At 38.9% G+C, this 22,261-nt stretch overlaps 2 protein-coding genes across 12 annotated transcripts in view; one reads left to right on the plus strand and one right to left on the minus strand.

The window, feature by feature from the left end:
- PRLR (prolactin receptor) overlaps positions 1-20,484 on the minus strand; it is a 176,972-nt gene extending 156,488 nt beyond the window's left edge. For 2 of the 5 annotated variants that reach the window (XM_087888217.1, XM_087888214.1), the window contains exon 1: positions 20,328-20,484. The gene's annotated coding sequence lies outside the window, so the exon portion shown is untranslated. The remainder of the gene's footprint in view (positions 1-20,327) is intronic. The other 3 variants (XM_087888219.1, XM_087888216.1, XM_087888215.1) reach the window with 2 other exon arrangements.
- The window catches only part of SPEF2 (sperm flagellar and cilia associated 2), a 116,379-nt gene continuing 114,455 nt past the window's right edge, over positions 20,338-22,261 (plus strand). For all 7 annotated transcript variants that reach the window (XM_087888208.1, XM_087888212.1, XM_087888210.1 and 4 more), the window contains exon 1: positions 20,338-20,632. In XM_087888208.1, the coding sequence (XP_087744334.1) occupies positions 20,575-20,632 (58 nt within the window). In that variant the 5' untranslated portion in view covers positions 20,338-20,574. The remainder of the gene's footprint in view (positions 20,633-22,261) is intronic.

Below are 22,261 nucleotides of genomic sequence, written 5' to 3' on the forward strand. Positions count from 1 at the left end.
GTTAGAAAGGTCCTTGCTCTCTTAAAGCAGGATTTCTTGTTTCATATAAATGCACAATTGGGGGTGGGGGGGGGGGAACCTTCCAATTTCCCTAATTTTTCCAGATTTTTGTTTTGCTTTGTATTGTATTGGGGTGTTTAATGGTTAAATAACATTTATTTTGTCTTTATTTTTGCCAAAACGAGGTGGAAAACAATGCCATTAAAATCAGAAATTTGGTTATCAATGATGGAAGCTTTAATACACCCAAATGTTTTTAATTTTGGAAATATTGTTAGATACAAGGACTGGTTAACAGATAAGGGGGAATTAAAAGAGAAACGAGAACTGGAAGAACAGGGGATTGAGATAGATTGGTATATGTATATGCAGATAAGGACAAGATATGAAAAAGATGCTAAGTTACATGTTTTCTATATCAAAAAGACTGAATTAGATAGGATACTCACAGAAACGGAAGAAAATGTAATAATTTTTTTTTATAACTTTTTGTTATATATTGAGTTGGAGGATGAACAGGTAAAAGAAACAATGATAGCTTGGGGAATAAATTTTGGACATTCAATTGATCTTGAAAAATGGCAACAGCTATGGGAAAAGAATTATAAATTAACGATGTCCACTGCATATAAGGAAAACCAATACAAAATGTTTTATAGATGGCATATGCCACCGGAGAAGTTAGCAAAAATGTTCAAAGATAAATCAGCGAAATGTTGGAACTATCACCAACTACCAGGATCTTATTATGATATGTAGTGGACATGCCCTGAAGCAAATGGAATAAAATCCAAATCTGGCTGGAAGAAATGATACAAATATGAATTGAATTCAAACCAGAGTTGTTTCTATTGGGTATCCTACCTGACAAAATTAAAAAGGAATATATTTATTTGATTATACATGTAATAACAGCTGCAAGAATTGTCTATGCTCAAAATAGGAAATCAGAGAAAATACCTTCGGAAGATGAAGTAATAAGAAAGATCTTAGATTGCGCTGAAACGAATCGATTAACTTTATTGATTAAAAATAGGGAAGAATCAGAATACTTTAAAATATGGAATGATTTTTATTCTTGGTTGCAAAAGAGATATAAATGATTAACTTTATAAATATGTATAAAAACCTGATAGTAAGAATATGATTATAGTAATGAATTTGTCCATTGGTTTTGAAGATGGCTAAGACAGAAGAAACTGTTGGAACAAGAAGAATAAAATGAACTGAAGAATTCAACACCGAGATGTCACAGGGGAGGGCTGATTGATGTTTTAAATGTTTGTTTTTAAAAAAATAATTAAAAAGTTTACTAAAAAAATCAGAATTTTTTGTTTATGCAGGTACTCTGGGGCAGCAAAATTCAATTTGGGAGTTGCAAGCATTCACTTGCACTACAAACTATAACATAGCTTGTTTTTAGCTTAACGTGATGTATATACACAGCCACATTGGTTTAGCAACTATACTGGTCTGTATGAATCTATGCTTAAAACAAGCCATGATTTAGTGTGATGCGAGGATCCAGGCAATGAATCGTAGCTTTTAAGATACTTTTAAAGATGCAAAAAAACCCACAAACAAAACTCTTCAAAATGGTTGGTTTTCTGCTGGTGTGCTCAGAGCTGGATTAAGACCAATCAACACTAGCAAAACTTTCACGGAAACAAATGTGATATCTGACACCATCAAACCCAGATTTTAAAGTTTAGTCACTCACCATGCCAAAGAAAATGTTTTTAACAGTGAAGATTAAAGACAAATATAGCACATAAAAACAATGCCCTCCCCCCAATGATGAAAGTTGCACATGGCAAAGTTAAGAGCATGACCACTAAAAGAAAAATTTATCCGGTGCCCTGTTGTAGCGCGGGAATAACAAGAGGCACAAGCAGGCTAGTGACAACAGCTCTTTAATTGAGGGTGAGACTTCAGCAAAGGAACACAGGCAACAGCCCTCTTTATATACTTTTCAGGGGCAACCGTTAACCAATCACAATTCACAGGGCATTTGAATTTCCCGCACAAAATAGATACATACATAACATGCCCCCTTTCTCTTGATGCCCCAAACATATGCTTGTCCTGATCACTGGTTAATCCAGGGTTGAATCTTTTTAAATAAATTATGGTTCAAGCCAGGGGTGAAATCCAGCAGGTTCTGACAGTTTCTGGAGAATCGGTAGCGGAAATTTTGAGTAGGTCGGAGAACCGGCAAATATCACCTCTGGCTGGCCCCAGGAGTAGGGAGGGAATGTATCCTTCCCATGGAGTGGGGTGGGAATGGAGATTTTGCAATATCCTCCCCCTGCCACACCCACCAAGCCACGCCACGACTGCCACACCATGCCATGCCTGCCAAGCCACGCCCACAGAACCTGTATTAAAAAAAATTGGATTTCACCATTGGCTCAAGCAAATGTAGACTGGATCACATCTATATTGTTGTCACATTGCTTTAAATAAAGAGTGCATCATTTGTTTAAAAAAATCATTATTTTTCTGGAACTGCTGCCATTCTTCCTCATTGAAGACGAGCATAAAAAATTCAGGGAGTTTTATCTGGATTTACACATGTTCAAAATGGAGTGATATAATTTATGGTTTTAAAGTAGTGCAAAACCCAGGCCTTATTTCAGTTGGTATGTGAACTAACGCGTCACATGATATAATTGCTGAGGCTTAGTAATTGTGTTTTCTTCACCTGGATATAGGCTTACCAAGTGATTTGTACCAGGCATAAATTAAAACACTTTATCTTTATAATCAAATACAAAGAACATGCGCAGGCTCATACCTTTCCAAACTGCTAAATCTAAAATTAAGGTTATTGTAAAGTTTCCATCTCATTATTTTGGTTGTTTCAGATTTAGAATAAATGGTTTAGTGCTACATCTGACCTTCTGAAATCTGGGTCAGCTAAAATACTGGTTGCAAATAAGTTTGTTTTTGTTTTTTTTTAAGTGCTGTGACTGGAAAAAGAAAAATCCATGCACTCAGGACTATAAGCATCTGATTCAGAGCACAAGCTCTAGCCAGCTGAGGCACATTTTATAGAACACTTTATGTTGATAAAACAAAGAATGCCAAAAACAACTGCAGACCACGACAAAAAAGACCACTATGTCCTGTGGACAAGGACAGAGATTTCTCTTGGGGACAGGGTTCTGGTAAAATAATTCTGGACGGAGATGTCATATGGCACAAAAACATCATGCATAAGCTTTGCTAGATTTTTTTTTTAACAGAAGATTGAATTCTGCATTCTGAAATGTAAGACAGGAAGTCATCCATCTATAACTGGTTGTTTAGCCACTGTTCAAAGTTAGGATGGACTCCCCAAAGGTAATTACGAGCCAGATTCGACATCCATTCCCCTGGTCACATGACCACATTTTGAATGCTTGGCAACCAGTCCAAATTTACAGCCATTGATGACATCCTGCGGTCATGTGATTGTGATTTACAAAGTTGTTTTCAGGAATGTGGTGTTTACTTCTGGTTTCTGGTAAAAAAAAAAAAAAACACCCTACAGCAAACAATGGGTTTGCTTAATGACTACGGTATTCACTTAACAACTGTGGTGGTTTTTTTCCAACTGCTGTTCCCCCCCCCCCCAATGTCTCAGTGCTCATGGATGCGCTCTGCTAACTTTCTGCATGTCTATCCTATGTAGTAGCTTCCTGCGTCGTCTTCTTGAATTACTGGATTTTTTTTTTTCATTTACTTAAGATGTTTTGGAGGTCTTTTGCTTTGTCTGTAAATTGATTGTTTGAATCTAATCCTTAGCATGGAAGAAACCAAGAGCCTTGGTAGTACAGGGGTTTAAGGCACCCTGTTATTAAGCTGGTTATTAAGACCAGCTGCCTGCAATTACTGCAGGGTTCGAATCTCGCCAAGGCTCAAGGTTGACTCAGCCTTCCATCCTTTCTAAGGTAGGTAAATTGAGGACCCAGTTGTGGGGGCAATAAGTTGACTTTGTATAAATATACAAAAGGATGAAGGCTATTGCTGAGCACATTGTAAGCCGCCCTGAGTCTTCGGAGAAGGGCGGCATATAAATCAAATTAAAAAAAAACAAAACGTTAATATTTACATTTCACATGAAAAAATGCTAAACATCTTTTCAACAATGGTTAAGACACCAGTGAATGACTTAAACTTTGTAGAAAAAGAGGAGAGTTCTGTAAAAACCAGGATTTTACCCTTGTTACTGTAAAAGATTTTCTGCTTATTGCAGGCCAGTTTCCAACTAAGGACATTGACCTCATGTACCCTAAGCTGGAAACTGCATTTTTCATGCTTGAACTCATATTCCGTTGCCTAGAGCCTCGAGTTGTCTTTCGCTAGAGAGAAGTGAAGAGATAATCATGATAGTACAATATGTGGCAAATCTCCAATCAAGGAATGAAAATTCTTCTTCTGAGGAAAATTCTGTGGCAAAGAAATTGGCAACTGGGAAAGCTGATCTAAGGTGGAAAGTGAAACTAGGAAAAGAAGAGGTGAGTAATATGCGAATCAAGACAGAGGGAAAGAAAACAAGGGTTATGGCAAATATATCCTGTATTTACAATTATATGCTTCAGAGGTGGGCTTCGCATAATTTAACAACCGGTTCTCTCAGCACCGAAAATGTGAGTGTGCGTGGCTTACACGCATGCAGGCGGCTTAAAAAAATGTGGCTAAAAAGACGGCATAGCGCCGTCCGTTCCCAAACCGGCTGAATCCCACCACTGATATGCTTGGTTAAATGCATTTAGTGTCAGCGTTCCAGAAAACCCCCCTTTTAAGTAAAAAAAATGTACTGCACCTTAACAACAAGAAAACAAAGATAATGACAGCTGCAGAGAACATAAAAGTCAGAGTGCAGATCGACAATGAGATCATCGAAACAGTAAAGGAATCCATCTTCCTGGGCTCTAAAATCGACTGAAGTGGTGAGTGCAGCCCTGAGATCAGAAGGCGTATTGCACTGGGAAGAACTGCAACGTCTGGTATGAATAACATCTGAAGAGTAAAGGCATCAACCTCACAACTAAATGCAGATTAATGAATGCAATAATGCAGATTAGTGAACGCAATAATTTTTCCAATTGCTACTTACGGCTGCTAAACTTGGACTCTGAAAACAGCAGATAGGAGAAGCATGGACTTCCCTTTGAACTGTGGTATGGAAGCGATTATTACCCATCCCATGGACTGCAAAAATAACACAGATGTCCTAGACTGAACCTTACCAAAAATATCACTTGAAGCCAAGATCACCAAGATCTTGGTGATCATGTCACGAGAGTCGACTCACTTGAAAAGTCAATCGAGCTGTAAGAGCTTGTTGGCATCTTCTTCCAGTTTTAGAAAAGGACAGATCCATGTCTTCTAACATAGGACAGCACTGTACTTTAAATGTTTTTATCCGAGATTGTCTCTCATTTTTCTCTTCTGCAAGCTAAATATATCCAGTTCTTTTAACTACTTGACATAAATCTTGGTTTACAATCCCTTAGCAACCTAGTTGGAAAGTTTGAATCTGTTCCGATTTGTCTACATTCCTATGAAAAGTGGGCACAACATTTCAAGTGCTGTCACAACACAGGATACAATAGGACTGTTCTTTCATCTGATGCTATGCTTCTGCTACAACAGCCCAATTCTGCACTGGTATTTGTAGAACTGCATCATACTGCTTGGTCATGTGACATCGGTGTTCTACTAATAGACCTGGAACCTTCTTAAACATTTTGCCACTAAGTTAAAACTCCCCAATTCTATACCACTGCAAGTTATTTTTCCTATCCGAATGCAGTGCTTCATATGCCTCTCACAGTTGAACATCAACTTCTTGAATGTGACCCAATATTCTTTAAATTGTGATTGTTGTCTTTTAAGACAATAGTCCAATCCCTTTAACTTGGTGTCCTCCACTAATCAAGCATCATTTGCATTGCATCCTCATAAATATATTGAATGGCATTGGGTGCGGATGATGTGCTGGAGGCCCATACTAGATACATCCCTGCAGGATATTACAGAACCAGTCATTAGCACATTTTTGATAAGATTGCTTAAGCAGGTATATGTCTACCCAACTGCCATACTATCTAGTCCAAGTGTGTTCTATTTGACAGTAAAGATTTATAAGAGAGTATGTGAAATACTTGACACAGATCAAAGAACACTACTTCCTTAGCATTCTCTTGGTCCATTAATCACTGGGTCGTAAAAACAAATAAGATTGGTCCAACAGACTTGCTCTTGAGAAATCCAGGCTGACTCCTGATAATTTCTTGCAAGCTGCTAGAACTAGACAAATTGTTCTAGCAGTCTGCCTGGCACAGATGTTAAAGTAACCAATCAGTAGTTTCCCAGTTTCCCTCTCTTCTCCTTTTTAAATATTTATGGTTATGTTTTTCTCCAGTTCACCATATTTCTGAACTGATTGAACTGTGGCTGGGACCTCATTTCATGAGTTATCACACTAACAAGGCTTGACATTCAAGTTTACCCAATCTAATTATCATTACTTCCTTACCTATAATAACGACTTTTAAACATTTCAATGGTGAAATATATTATGATGATGATGATGATGATTAATCACAGTCAAATATTTACTGCTTTTGACATTTTTATCCACCTATCAGGTCCACCCCAGGGAGATGTTGTTTGATGCTGTTAAAGATATTGTCACAAGATGTAAGCTGTTCCAAGTAAAGCTGCCTTTTGCAATTGACTGATGGTGATTTTTGTCAATATCAATATGTGCATATTTATTTATTTATTTATTTATTTATTTATTTATTTATTTATTTATTTAATTTTATTTTTATATGCCGCCCTTCTCCAGAGACTCAGGGCGGCTTACAATGCATTAAGCAATAGCCTGCATACTTTCGTATATTTTATACAAAGTCAGCTTATTGCCCCCACAAACTGGTGCTCCAGTTATTTTGGGACTGCACACAAGGCACCTAATACTATAGATACTTTTTGTTTGCTTACTTGCTTGCTTGCTTGTTTATTTAGCAATAGTCATTCTACTTCTATTTGCAAGTCTCTGTATTTTGTGATCTTTTTCTAACTTTTTCTCTTCTTTTCTGCTGTCTCCAGCTACTGCCATGTTCACCATCCAGACTTTTTTTGTCTGATTCTCCTCTTCCTCCTCCTCCTTCTCCTTCTTCCCTGCACCGTCCTATTATTTATTTGTTGAGGGAATCTATTTGCTGCCCATCTTTGCACCATCCCAGTCAAATATGTGAAATGACAAAGAGACAGGTTGGAAACCATGCTCAAAAAAGAGCACCAACTTTCTTAAGGAAGTTCCTGACTATCATCTGGCTGCCCTGCTACTATCCATTAGCCTTTTTAAAAATCTTTTCCAGGTGGCAGTTTGGAGGGGCGCCCTTCAAAAAGAAACAGTGGCTTATAGTCCTCTATATCTCTATACCAGGGGTGAAATGTAAAATGTGTTACTACCGGTTCTGTAGGCGTGGCTTGGTGGTGGTGGTGGGTAATGTGACTGGGTGGGCGTGGCCAACTTTTTTTTTTTTTTAACTTTTCAAAGCATTTTTTCTAATGCTTTGAAAAGCCTCTCTGCCGATCAGGCAACTCAGCTGGGATTGTCAGAGACTTTTCAAAGCATTTTTTTTACCACCACTTCGGCCAAGGGGTTGCAGAAAAAAATGCTTTGAAAAGCCTCTGAGGATCCCAGCTGAGCCGCGCGATCATCAGAGGTTTTTTTTTTTTATTTTTAAAAGCATTTTTTCATCGGAAGAGGTTGTAGAAAAAATGCTTTTAAAAGTAAAAAAAAAAAAAACAACTGATGATCATGCGACTCAGCTGAGCATGGTGGAGGGGGCGCAGGGATTTTTGCTACCAGTTCTCCGAACCACCCGCCGCCATCGCTACCGGATAGTCCGATCTGGTCTGAACCGGGAGCATTTCACCCCTGCTCTATACCCTAAAATGCTTCCATTTTGAGTGGCATTGCTGATGAGCAGTGCTTGTAATGCCCATGCCCTCCTTCTCTCCCAATTTAATCAAGGGGGATAAACATGGCATTTCCTAAATGTTAGAAGAACCATTGATGGTACAACTGACATCCATGGTTGCCAGCTCCCATTCCAGAATATAGTTTCTAAAAGATTCTGGGAGATGTAAATAGTTTTGCAGCACCAATATAGCGCATAACACATTTGTCATTCCCTGCACTACTCTTGCTTTGGTGACTATGCATGCTTCTTAGACAACACGTAAACAACTTGAATACTTAATTTCAAGTTATATGGCTAGACCACATAATGCCAACAATTCCTTCTTCAGCTTGCAAATACATCTTTCTCCACACAGCTGAATGTACATTAGAATTGATGTGCCTCTTTCAATAAATGCCCCTATTTTCATCCCTGTTTCTGCAAGCCTATGAATCTGGGTGCATTCCAATGAACTTAATTATCTCCTATCTGAGTGCAAACATATTGCTTCATTCTGTGTAAGAAAGACAAAGAGCTGGCAGAGAATAAATGAAGAATTATCGCTGTCAAAATATTGATAAAATTATTCACAGCTTATGAAGCAACACTTTTTATTTCTAGAGGAACATATGGGTTTTATGTTCCCATAAGACCGCTTTTGTGCCAAAAGCTTGAAAAAGAAACTATAAACATAGCACAGTTCAGGTCATTGTAATTTTAAAAAGCATCAACCTAGAAGGAGAAATATACGACGGGGTTATGTGGGATAATTATTATTAAAAGAGCATATATAAGGATATTTGTAGTGTTTTTTTTAAAGGCAAAGTGCTTTATTAAGAGACAAATCTATCCACTCTATTACCAAAAATAGATGAGTTGTGGTATAAATTTGAGGTGATGGACCAACAAATCATGTAATTGAATCTTTAGACTCTGCAGATCATCTAATTCCAACTGGAAGTGGTGCAATTTCCCCATAGTGAAGTATTTACTGTTCTTCTTTTCTATATTTTACTATAAGTAAGCTACCCTGAGTTCATTGGCAAGTACAGTATCTTATGATTTAAACACAGAAATGTATAAAATACAAATGTCCATCTTTCACAAGTATGAAAACAGAGTTGTGCAATCATGGTAATTCAAAACTGAAACATTCTCTACAGAGAATGTGTGGGCACACGTGTTGTAGATAATGGAGCCTCCTTAATCCAAATGTATCATTACCTTGAAGCCAGAAAATAATGCAGCTTTTTTTAAAGGCGTTACAAACAGGTGCAACGGGCATGTCCATACATTTCTCCTACAGATCTAGATCCCTGCACAACCATAGAAACTGTATCAAGTGCAGCCCAGAATTGAGAACACTACACAAGGTGTGTAATCACCTTACAAGATCTTTAATCCTAAAGAGTTCTATGTCATTGCAGCTGCAAGCAGCACATCAGCTATTTGAAGTAGTCCAAACAAAAAGTACCAACCACAAGTATTAACACTACTTTTATTGTAAGATTACAAGTAACAGAAGCTTGCTAGTCAGAAAGCCCTACTCCCTTCTTTTACTTTTCAGAAAATTAGGGAGGGTCCTTCTGAGATGCTTCTTCACACAACCCTTTTTTCTTCAGGGGACTGAGATAACTTTTACATGATGGGTGTGTAGGCTGCATCTCTTCTTCCTGTTTTCAAAAGTCATCCTGACATAAAAGCTAAAGCTAAAGGATTTTACTCCACTAATAGTTGACAACTATGGATTGTGTGTGTTCATCTCTGTTTCAAGGCCATTGAGCCAGCGCTGTCTAAAGACATTTCCATGGTCAAGTGGCCAGCATGACATCATGGAGTGCTGTTACCTTCCCAACGAAGTAGTATCTATCGTCAGCTGGAAAGCCCTGGTTCGAGACTTGAACCATGCGATGGAGTGAGCTCCCGTCCTTGCCTCAGCTCCTGCCAACCTAGCAGTTTGAAAACATGCAAATGTGAGTGGATGAATAGGTATCAGATTCTGACATACCATTGCATAATTCCCCCTTCCCTTTATTTCTTCACTTCTGTTTACGTTCCTCCCTTCCTTATCTAATGGTACAAAAAACTGCTGAGAGCTGGAGCAGGTTATTTTTTTTCCTTTGTGAGTTCCGGTTGTGATGAGAGGTTGAGGAATCCTGGGAAATCACAAGTGCTACACAGTGGTGGGTTCCTCCCGGTTCGGTTCGGCCGAGCCGGTAGTGGTGACGATATGACATCACTGAACCGGTTCCCCCCCGCCCTCCCACCCCCCCGTTATTCTTACCTTTTATTTGGTCCCACCCCCAATCTATTGCTGCCTCCTGAGTCCCAGCTGATGACTAGAGGGAAAAAAACTGTTTAAACTCTTGCCACGGGGCTTCAAAGGGCCGTCCTACAGCTGATCAGTGTTAAAAGCAAACAAATGAGTCGGGTCATAAGTGCGAGGACTGGTCGTAAGTGCGAGGCCCTTCCAGAAATGACTCTGACCAGCTAGCCACGCCCTAGTCACATGACCTCCAAGCCACACCCACAAAATAAGCCACGCCCACAGAACCGGTAGTAAAAAAAAATTAGAACCCACCCCTGGTGCTACATCCCCAAGGATAAAAATATTGAATATTTTGGTTCATAGTTATCTTCTGCAATCCATTATGCCTCTCCTCATCAGCTTAAACCCCTCATACTAGTGAACCACAATCAGCAGGCTGTTTTATTTATGGGGAATTAAGTAATTAGGGGCATCTCCAACTCAGAAAGAAGACTGTGATATGCACTTCAATTGTATTCTTCCCTACATTCATTTCATTATACACTGAGATCTTTGATTATCTTCTATTATGATTCAAATCCCTAAGAATAAGCCATATGAATGCATGTAGTTGTATATCACCAGCACTATGTGTGGTAACTGAAAGTAACTACCGTATATATTGTCATTTCATTGCCGATATTCCGAAACATATGGGATGACACAGTACCCAAATCTCCACTGAAAACACACTGGATTAGGCTGTAAATCTCACACTTAAGGAATTAATCTAATGAAATGATTTTGGATTGGTGTTTGTGTAGATCAGGGGTGTCAAACTCAAGGCCCGGAGGCCAGATCTGGAATGCAGGGCACTTAGATCTAGCCTGAGGGGCCGCCCTGGAAACAGCAAAGGACTGCTGTGGTGCTTCTGCCAGGCTTTTGAGCTCCGTTTTCAGCTGCCACGGCCTCCTGCAACCCTCTGCCAGGAGTGACGGCGAGCTGGCCATGCCCACCTGGACACCCCCCCCACCGCCCCTCCGAGGTCAAACACAACCCTGATGCAGCCCTCAATGAAATCGAGTTTTACACCCCTGGTGTAGATAACTAAAGTTTTTTTTAACTTCTATATGTATTTGTATTTATTATGGCTGTTCACCGCCCTGAGTCCTTCGGGAGTAGGGCGGTATACAAATATGAAAAATAAATAAATAAATAAATAAATAAATAAATAAATAAATAATACTTTATATTAGAAAGGCAGAGAGAGATTTTTTTAAACATTAATCCAAAAATCTCTTCCAGCATTTTGTAATACTGTATGATTTACAAGTACAAAGGGGGAAAAAGTGAAAGTTCTTTTATTTTATTCTTAATCTATCCAATTGCTCCTCAAAATAGGAAAATCTAAGTCAGAGAAATAATCTAGGTTCAATTTACTTACAAAGATGATTATAACAGGTTGTGGCATCTTATACTAGTTAAATTTGTTTGTACACTGCACAAAGTTGAAAAGGCAATTAGTGGTAAACCTATTTTCAGGGAGCCAAATGTTCACTGCTTCAGGTTAGATCTCTATGCATTTTATTTACACATAAAAATGCTATTACTCTGAATGGCCCCAAAACAACCACAAAGCCTATCTTTAAAATTGTTTTTCCCCCCCTCTCTTTTGTTCTCTTTCATAAATATCTTCATTATTTAAATATGGAAAAAAAAGACTGGTTTTGCCTCATCATAAAGACTTAATTAGATCACCAAGTCTTGCTGGTACTGTACGATGTAAAATTATATAACATGTATAAACTACCTATTTTAGAGGATAAAGAATGCTGAAATGATTGCTGAGCCAGCTAATCAATCAATGATTTCATCCATCCATTTTTGGCTTTATCGTCTTATTTTCAGATCCCCCTTAGCTGTATTTCACCATTCATAAGTGGGTTTTGAACATATTTCTCTATCTGAATATTTGGTCTGTCAGCCTATTTCGATCCTGGAGAATATACTCAAGAAAGTGAACAAGTTGTCACTACCTTACTACTTTCCCTGTGTTCAGATTCACTTGGGAGTTCAGATGCAAGTACTGTTGCTCGCTAAATTTTTATATTTTTTTTATAATTTAAAGAAAATATAAGTTTTTATAATGTTTGAGCATTCTTACTTAACTTCTATACATATATATAAGAATGAGTCTCACTGAATGAAGCAGACTTTATTTTAAAATAGGATTTCATATGCTTAGCATCAGCCCAGGTCAGGAATCGCTGAACACCATAACAGATTCAGAGATAGAATATATATCTATTGCTGTTGAATTTCCTTCCATTTGCAAGTATACAGTAGTTGTTATTATTATTTCCAGTTACCCATGCCTGTACAGATACATTATATTTGCTAATGTTTACCCTTATCACTTTATGGGTTATTTTCTCAATTCACAAAGATTAAACTCATGTGACATATGAAATTATGAGGTCAAGCTCCTGTTCTTTTGGAAACAGCTACTAATATCTGTTGATCAGAAGCTGCAGTTACTCTCCAGCTAAGCATCCACTGACAACTTAAAATTCTGGCTCTTTTTTCACTTCCTTGTTGTTTCAGAAGAGCTGTGATATAAATTGGGACATGGATGGCCAACTTCTTCTGCCATTTTCTTTTGCTTTAAGTTAGGAAAGCAAATAAAACAGATTGGGAACATTAAGGAAATTGTGGGCCCAGATATCTATGGAGATTCTCAATCATCCAGGTCACGGTTGTCCCAAAGATGTTTTTTCAAGAGGCAACTGGACTTTCTGTTTTTTCTTTGAAAATGTTTCGCTTCTCATCCAAGAAGCTTCTTCAGCTCTGACTGGATGATGATTTATAAATCCTTCCATTCCCCACCATCCAGTCAGAGCTGAAGAAGCTTCTTGGATGAGAAGCAAAAGGTCTTCAGAGAAAAACCAGAAAGCCCAGTTGCCTCTTGAAAAAGCATCTTTGGGAGAGAATTCATCTTGCCTAAGAGGCCTGCAAAAGTTAGCACATGGCCATGGTGGGGTGTTCTTTCTTTCTCTCACACAAATATAGAGCCACTTTTACAAGCACTTTTGTGAAGAAAAACTTAAATGTAATTGACTCAAAAACAATACTTATTTTATAAACATGTTTTTAAGTAATAAAGAATTTTGAGGATCAGATGACCAACTGAGATCAGGAAGACTGTGGTTCAGTTCTGTGTTTAACCATGAAAGTCACTGGATGATTCGGGATCAGTGACTGTCTCTCACCCTAAACTACCTCACTGGATTTTTGTTATTCAAATGACCAATGGCTGAAGATTCAAAAACCGTGGCATTATCCACTTATAAGATATTTACAAAAAGCATTAAATGTGAAACTGTCATTCTTGGTGACATAAAAGTCTATATGAGTGTTTCCCAAACTTGTTAAATTGCAGTCATGTGAAATTCAATTCCAAGAATTCCATAGCCAACATAGCAATTGCTGAGAGTTGAAGGTTAATAAGCCAAAAATAATGGAAAACGGTTAGAAAGAAAAAGACGGCTGAGACAAGAAGATTTGTCCATGTATAAAGTGAGTTCAAGGGAAATACAAGAATAGAATAGAATAGAATAGAATAGAATAGAATAGAATAGAATAGAAATGCAATGCAACGCAACGCAACGCAATGCAATCAAATAAATATGAAGACATAAAGGATTAAAACCAAATGGGAAGCGCAAGACATTTATTTACGCAAATTACACAAATTACTGCAACATCTGGTGCAAAGACGGATTCAATAAACAACATAGAAGCCAATGTTCTACTAGATAAAGACGACACAAAAAGAATTATGCAACTCTTTGGATAAATGACACAGAAAATATCCCCAAATCAATTACATATATTTTATTTATTTATCATATGTATATAGCTGCCCATCTCACGGAATTTGACTCTGGGCGGTGTACAATAAAGAACAATAATATAAAAAGACAGTTAAGGTTTATATAAAGAACAGTGAAGATTTGATCATTTAAGTAGAGCCAGACATTCTAGAAAGTAAAATGGCCCTTAGAAAACATTGCTAATAACAAAGTTGAAGGAATTGATGAAATATCAACAGAACTGTTTAAAAAAAATTTTTTTTTATTTGATTTATATGCCGCCCTTCTCCGAAGACTCAGGGCGGCTTACAATGTGCTCAGCAATAGCCTTCATCCTTTTTTATATTTATACAAAGTCAGCTTATTGCCCCCACAAACTGGGTCCTCATTTCACCTACCTTAGAAAGGATGGAAGGCTGAGTCAACCTTGAGCCTTGGCGAGATTCGAACCCTGCAGTAATTGCAGGCAGCTGGTCTTAATAAGCTTAATAACAGGGTGCCTTAAACCCCTGTACTACCAAGGCTCTTTTTAAAAGATTCTAAAAGATTCTAAAAATTCTAAAAGATGATTGAATGAAAGGAGCACATCCAGTCTGAAAGCAGAAACAGAAAATATAATATTGCCAAGAGCAATTTATTATTCATATACACACACATCCATATACACACACATATACACAAAATCTTTATTGAGATTACTGATCCATACAGCAATTTATAATTCATATCAAACAAAAAAAATGCCAAAGAATGTTCAAAGTATCAAACAATTACACTTACCTCTACATGTTACTAGGCTAGCACTCAAGTTTGTGCAATCCAAACTTTAGCAACACATGGAATGAGAAATGTCAGATTTACAAGCTGGATTCCAAAGAGGCAACCTGAGATCAATTGCTAACATCTGACGGATGATGGGAAAGTTTGTACAGTTCCACAATGACATCTATTTTTTGCTTTATTGATTAGGCTAATGCTTTTGACTTAGTGTACAAATAACGAATAACCCTTAAAACATGGGTGAGCCCATAAAGTCCACCTATCTGCCTATTTAAAAATATGCATATTGACCAGGAAGCAAAGTAATATGGAGTCTAAATGGAATGAGGAGCAATAAACTGGGAACTACTTGTGCCAAGTTGGCATATTTTCATCTTATTAATTTAATTGATATGCAGAAGATATCATTCTGGACTAGAAGAAATATGAAACATCAGCATCCTCAAACATCCTTGAGGCTTGAAGTGAGCAAGACTTAAGGAATCTCTGGATGAAGGTGACAAGATTACAAAAGCCATTGTACAGTTCAATGTTAATAAAACTAAGATTCTGTCAACAGGAAATTCCAGCCCAATGCAAATTGGCAAGAAACAGTAACGGTCCTTGTTTTCCTAGGCTCAGAAATTTCACAATGATTTTGACTGCAGCCATGAAATAAAGAGACATCTGAAAAAGATTGTGGGGAAAACAGTTTATGTCAGATTAAAGTGAAAAGACATCACCTTAACAATAAAGGAACATATTGTTAAGTCACTGTGGATATGACTTAAAAAGTTAATAAGCTGAATAACTGAAACAAGAAAATGATGTCTTGCAGCACTGGAGAAAACTATGGGGAATGCTTGGACAGCAAGAAAAACAAATAATTATAAGTAAATGGTTTGCTGCAAGCATTAATGATGTAACTATACATGAAATATTTTGGACAAATAATTTAAAGGAAAGAGTCCTGTAGAAGAAAGATTCTGATGGTTTGGAGAACTGAAGACAATCGAAAAAGACATCGTTAGAAAGGTAAGTATCATGGTGAGTTTACCAGCAACTGAATGACAGAAAGATAACAACACTATTACAGTAGGTCATCATTTGTTCTGATTCATGTACTTCCAGAGAAAGAGATGCTTTTTAAAAAAAGATTCAATTGAAGCTACATCTTTAGTCTGAATTCAGAGCACATTCCAGATGAGTGCCCATAGTTGTTTTTTTCTCCTCAAGATATAAAACAATCAATTGGAAAGCACGTTTTGGAATCACATTGCTAACTTAAAATGCAGTTTAGCTTTCACATAGCACAATCTAGTCTTCAAGTAAAAGACAGTATTGTGTCAGGTCAGCCAACCTGATGCAGCTGGAACATACGTCAAATTGTTAGTGATAAACTGCAGACCTATATTATTATACTTGGATCAGCACCAACCATTGTGCAAAATAATTGAGCTGATCAATCAACCTGGATTTCATTACAGCATTTATCAACACCTGTGCAATACAAACTTTGCACACCTTCTACGAAGGGGAATTCAAAAGTAAAGAAATCTATGGAATGTTTCTGCTGATGGTAGTTGATGATTCCTGTCACAGGCCCCAGAATATCTCAAAATCTGTTTCTAAAATCACCAAGCTTTTAGTGTAGCTTCTAACGATGCACAGGGGAGGGAAGAAAATGCCTCATCACATGGGTCTAAGTCCCTGGGCGCAATATTGGATTTTACAACTGAATTTCAATACTGTGTACAAAGTAGTAAATACAGCATTGATTTTAACGGTTAAAAGGACTGGTCTTATAGTAAGGCCTGAGGCAAGGTACATATGAATAAGATTGATATACTGAGTCATACTTTTATAAAATGCTCACGTGTAAGAACAGTTTTTATTATAAACAGCTGGTTATAAATGTACCCACCCTTTCATCAAACACAATAGTTAACACATGTAGTTTGAACTGTCTTTTGGCAACAAACCTGTGAACTATCAGCTATTTCTTCAAAAATAAAGAACTACAATATTCCTCAGTCTTTAACTATTTCATTTTAAAATATGTATATCCTGCATCTGGCTGAAATAGAAATAGCCTTTGACTTATAACCATTTGTTTAGCAACTAATCAACTTTACAATAGCATTGAAAAAAGTAATTTACAAAGGAGTCCTATCCCTTACACCCTGTGCAGTATCACCAATATCACATGATTAAAATGTGGCTGATTGCAACTGGCCTGTATTTATGACAGTTGCAGCAACCCAGAGTTATGTCATTACAATTTGCAACCTTTCCAGCTGGCTTTCAACAAACAGAATCAATGAGGGAAATCAAATTTGCTTAACAATCAACTGATTCTTTCATTGGAGTGATTTGCTTAACAACCATGGCAATAAAGGTCATAAAATCAGGTTATACTCACTTAACAACTACTTTGCTTAGTAACCAAAATTCTGATCCCAATTATGGTCGTAAGGTGAGGACTGCCTGAATTCACAATGTGGTTTAAACAGAAGTTAAACTGACTGACATTTTCACTCATCTCTCAGTAATGAGCAAAATGAGCAAGAGTTACTGAAATCTCATTGGTACCAGTGAGGTACTGAGCAGGCTTTAGGCATTTTAGTTAAATACCGTGTTTCTCTGAAAATAAGACCTAACCAGAAAAGAAACCCTAGCCTGGTTTTTTAGCGTGCTAATATAAGCCCCACCCCAAAATAAGCCCCAGTTAAGGTCGTCATTAGCCAGGATGTGTGTGTGTGTGTGTGTGTGTGTGTGTGTGTGTGTGTGTAGGCCTGGCCAGCACTGGAGACAGTGGGGGCTGACTGTGTCCAGCAGCAGCCACAGCCTGTGCAGCACAGGTGAGTTGATTACCTGTCCAGAGGCAGAGGTGCGGGGGGCGAGGCAGGTGATCTGGACGCACCGCATGAGTCACAGGCAAGCCGAGAAACGTTGGGAGTGGGCAGGTGGCCGTGGGAGGCTCATCTTCACATCTCTTGGCTTGCCTGCAGCCTGCGTGGCGCATCCGGATGCCTGCCTTCCCTCCTGCACCTTTGCCTCCGTCTGCTGCCAGTGCCGCTATGTGAAGACGAGCCCCCTCAGCCACCCGCCCACTCTGGCCCTCCGACTCTTGGCTTTTCCGCGGCCCAGGCAACACTTCTGGATCATCTGCCTTCCCCCCAGTGCCTCTGCCTTCGTCTGCTGCTTCGTTAGGTAATCAATTTACCTGAGCTGCACAGGCTGCGCAACTCTAGAGTATGCCAATCAAGGGGCTGGTGGGCTGCAGCTGCTGCCGGATACTATTAACTCCTGCAAGCTCGCCATCTCTTGTGCACACACTGGGGGGATGGGGTGCTCAGCCGGGCTGATCACCCTGTTATTGTGTTTCTCCAAAACAAAGCCCTAATGCTTATTTTGGAGCCGCCCAAAATATAAGACTGAGTCTTATTTTCAGGGAAACCCAGTAGGTAGGATGCTAACACCTTCCATCTTTTTTTTTTTACATAATCAAGGCAAGACCAGAGTAAATAGACTCCTATTCAAAAAATATACTGCCAAGCAATACTTGTGTCACCGTTCTTCAGAACAGTCCAGATCAACATATTAAGATTGAAGCGCAGATTCTGTTCATAAATGGATTATATATTCTTGATTCTAAGTGCTTAAGCAGCCTAAAAGGTCTCATTTGATCCCAATATATTCATACACTTGGCAAATGCTACTGAGGAATGTGAGATGAGAGTTCCCAAAGAGATCCAATTTTTATAGGACATCTTCTAATGTATTGTTTTTATCATGGAAGCAAAGAAATCAGGGAAGATATGATTCTGCCCATCAATCTCCCCATTCCATTAGTCTGTTAGAAGACCCACTAATTTCATTCTGCAGAATGCTCTCTAGATGAATTCAGTGGGACTGAAATAAGACATAGACAAATGCACCATTATTTTCACAATCAAGATTTCCAAATCCTCTCCAGCTCACCCTCTTTCCTCTAGATTGCTGTAGATCAAAATCAATATTTTCTACCCATAACAGGCTGCAGACGACAAAATGCACAAAGAACTCCATTGAAATACATTAAAAAGATGCAGGAGTCACTGGCTGGGTTTATACCTCATTGTAAGCCAAAACAAACAGTATTATTGCTTACAGCAATCTAAACCAATTTCTTCACATTGGTCACACCTTCACTATCTCCAGGTGAAGATCTATTAAGGCAGGAGAACAAAGGCAAACAGAACTCTTTCCAAAACTCACCCCATAGAGAGAAAATGTTCCATTTTTAGGAACATTTGCTTTTGCTTGCAGAGTTTGAGTTTCTCTGGCTTTGTAGGGCTCTATCCAATTTCTATTAGGATGGCCAGTGAGATTCCTTAACACACACACACACACACACACACGATTTACATTCAAGTAAATCCAGATATTTTACAAAGAATTCAGGTAACAAAATGACTCAGGTTTAAACATTAAATTTTAAAATTCAAAGACCTAGAAACCTAGACAGGGATAAAACTCAGAAATGGGTTTAAAACTCCAGCACTTAGCAACTCTGGCTTCTAAGGTTGAAGGATTCAGCTGTTTCAAATCTGTTCATCTAAATAGAAATAGAATAACAGAGTTGGAAGGGACCTTGGAGGTCTTCTAGTCCAACCCCCTGCCCAGGCAGGAAACCCTACACCACTTCAGACAAAGGTTATCCAACATCTTCTTAAAAACTTCCAGTGTTGGAGCATTCACAACTTCTGGAGGCAAGTTGTTCCACTGATTAATTGTTCTAACTGGCAGGAAATTTCTCCTTAGTTCTAGGTTGCTTCTCTCCTTGATGAGTTTCCATCCATTGCTTCTTGTCCTACTCTCAGGTACTTTGGAGAATAGTTTGACTCTTTGTGGAGGAATGAAGATCCCTCCTTCATTGTCTTTCACACTCCCTACTCCGTAGACAACTATGAAGAGGCTCATGTAACACCAACAAGTAAACATTTGTAAAAACAAGTCACGCTATGGATCAGGAGCTGAACTACTCCTAAGAATACTCAGGCTGAACTGCATTTGGCTGAACAGAAACTTCTTAGCTGACTTTGGACCAATCTCTTCTCTCTCAAGTTTTGTCTGGAAGGTGATATATGTGGGGGGTTGGACTAGAAGACCTCCCAAGTCCCCTCCAACACTGAACTTCAGATCGTATCGTATCATAAGCAGACATTGAAGAGATCCAGCTTTTTGTATCATTCATACCGGTTTAAATTTCCACCTGCCTCGCAACTTTCCAAAGCAAAGGAGGCGAGGGAGGGAGGGAAGAAAGAAAAGGGACGTAGCAACTGCAGGATTAGTCGAAAGTTAAAAAGATGTTTCTTGCTCCGGGATTTAAAATCTCCACCATCCTTCCCAAAGCGATTGGAAACCATCCCGAAGGTGGGATGGGGTGGTGGTGATAGTGCTACAATAAAGTTTGTAAACTGCGCATGCTCTCACCTACAAACCGCGTTCCTTTGGCTTCTCGGCAGGACCTTCTTTACCCAATTCCGGCCTCAGCGGAGCCCGTTTGGCTCGTCTGCGCAAGCTCACATCTATTCTCCCCGGAGCTGCTTGGCGTGCCGCTCTTTTTAAGCCATGCTGGCGCGAAAGGGCCGGTTGCCATGGTGACGGGACGCGGAGTGGTGGCTCGAGCCGGTCTCGAGCCAAGCGGGGAAAGGGCGCGGAACTGCGGCCGCTCGCGGCCATGACTGGCATTCTGTGCGATTGGCTGAATCGGGAAGTGAAGCTCTCGCGGACAGTGGGTGAGTCCGAGGAAGCGGGGTGCCATTGCTTTGAGGCGCCAGGCGGGGGGGACTCCCCTGGTTCCCCGCAGGCTCCTCCAACAGGAGGGAACATTCATATATATATGAATATATATATATGAAATATATATATATGAAATATATATATATGAATTTATATAATATATATATGAATATATAATATATATATAATTTATATTTTGCTGATAAATAAAGGGAGACTAGTATAGATCTATTTCAACATGTTGGGGTAGACCAGGTGTCTCTATAGAAAAACACTTTATATATATGTGTGTGTGTGTGAATAAAATAAATATATGAATATATATATATATATATCTTCCATCTCGTGTCAAAACAGATCGTGTCTTTTTTTCCCCTTGAAACTGAGCCCTGCTTTTTTCCCTTCAGGGACGGAAGAAAAGCACCCAAAGTGCATGGCATTTTAGATATGCTCAGAGGCACCGCGGTCTCCATCGTGCTGTTGTGGGGTTTTTGTGTGTGTGTGTTTTGCTTTTGCCACAGAATTGGAAAACGGGTGCCTGAGTGGACCCTTCTGCCTGCCTTTTTATCTGCTGCAAGGGAAGATTTTTTTTTTTAAATGGAAAATAATAAATAATAATAAAATTAATTCAAAAATAATAAATAATATTTATTATTTTCTCCTTTCTCCTCACCTTTGAGGAGAAAGTCCTGCGCGTTCCATTTACTGCAGCTTCAGGGCTTTCTGTGGTATGTTGAGAGCTGTATATCAAAAGCGAGTGGGTTGAGGACTCCCTCAGGAAAGGGTGAAGATGCTGCTAATGTCACCCATTTGGCCTAAATTCTACAAGTCTTACTTAAGGTAACCGTTTTGGTCCTGCCCACTTTGAGGGATGGGGAAGAATCTGGATACCCATAGAAGAATTGCTGAGAAACCATGATTTTCACACTTCTGACTTAAGGAAACAAATCTCTACCAGAGTTTAGACACAGAGATTCTTACCCTGTTTCCCCGAAAATAAGACATTCCCTGATAATAAGCCCAATCGGGCTTTTGAATGCATGCGCTAAAATAAGCCCGCCCCCGAAAATATTTAAACGCAGAGCTGGAAATCAGGTAAGACCAAAAGAGGAGCCCCATCTTGCTCCATGCGCCCCAAAATAATAAGACATCCCCGATAATAAGGCCAAGCGTGCGGTTCAAAAAAAATATAAGACAGGGTCTTACTTTCGGGGAAACACAGGGTACATGAAAAGCCTTTGGAAGATGTTCCTTCTCAGCAATCCATTTACATAACTGAAATTCCTATAAGGAAAACAAAGGAAGGATTTTCATCACCCAGGATGCTTTTGCAAATTCAAGGGATGCACTTCTGGCTAGGTTCTCTCAATTAAAAAGGACTCCAGAGGGCAAGCAGTCCTTGTAGGGATCTGTTTATTCCATAGTTCCTAATGTTTTAGCTACAAAATGCTTTCCCTCCAGAGCAGAGTTCCACCCACACTGGAGATGAAATCCTCCTGAGGTGAAGCAGAAGATCCAATGTTCTATTCACTTTAGTTCACAGGGCAGTGATTTTATGTTTTGTTTTGGGAAAGGTCCTTTTTTTACTGGTGTTAGGCTCACTTCAGGCTTATATTACAATTTTG

This window comes from Pantherophis guttatus, chromosome 2, assembly GCF_059756535.1.
Source record: "Pantherophis guttatus breed Tessera chromosome 2, ASM5975653v1, whole genome shotgun sequence".
NCBI classification, from domain to species: domain Eukaryota; kingdom Metazoa; phylum Chordata; class Lepidosauria; order Squamata; family Colubridae; genus Pantherophis; species Pantherophis guttatus.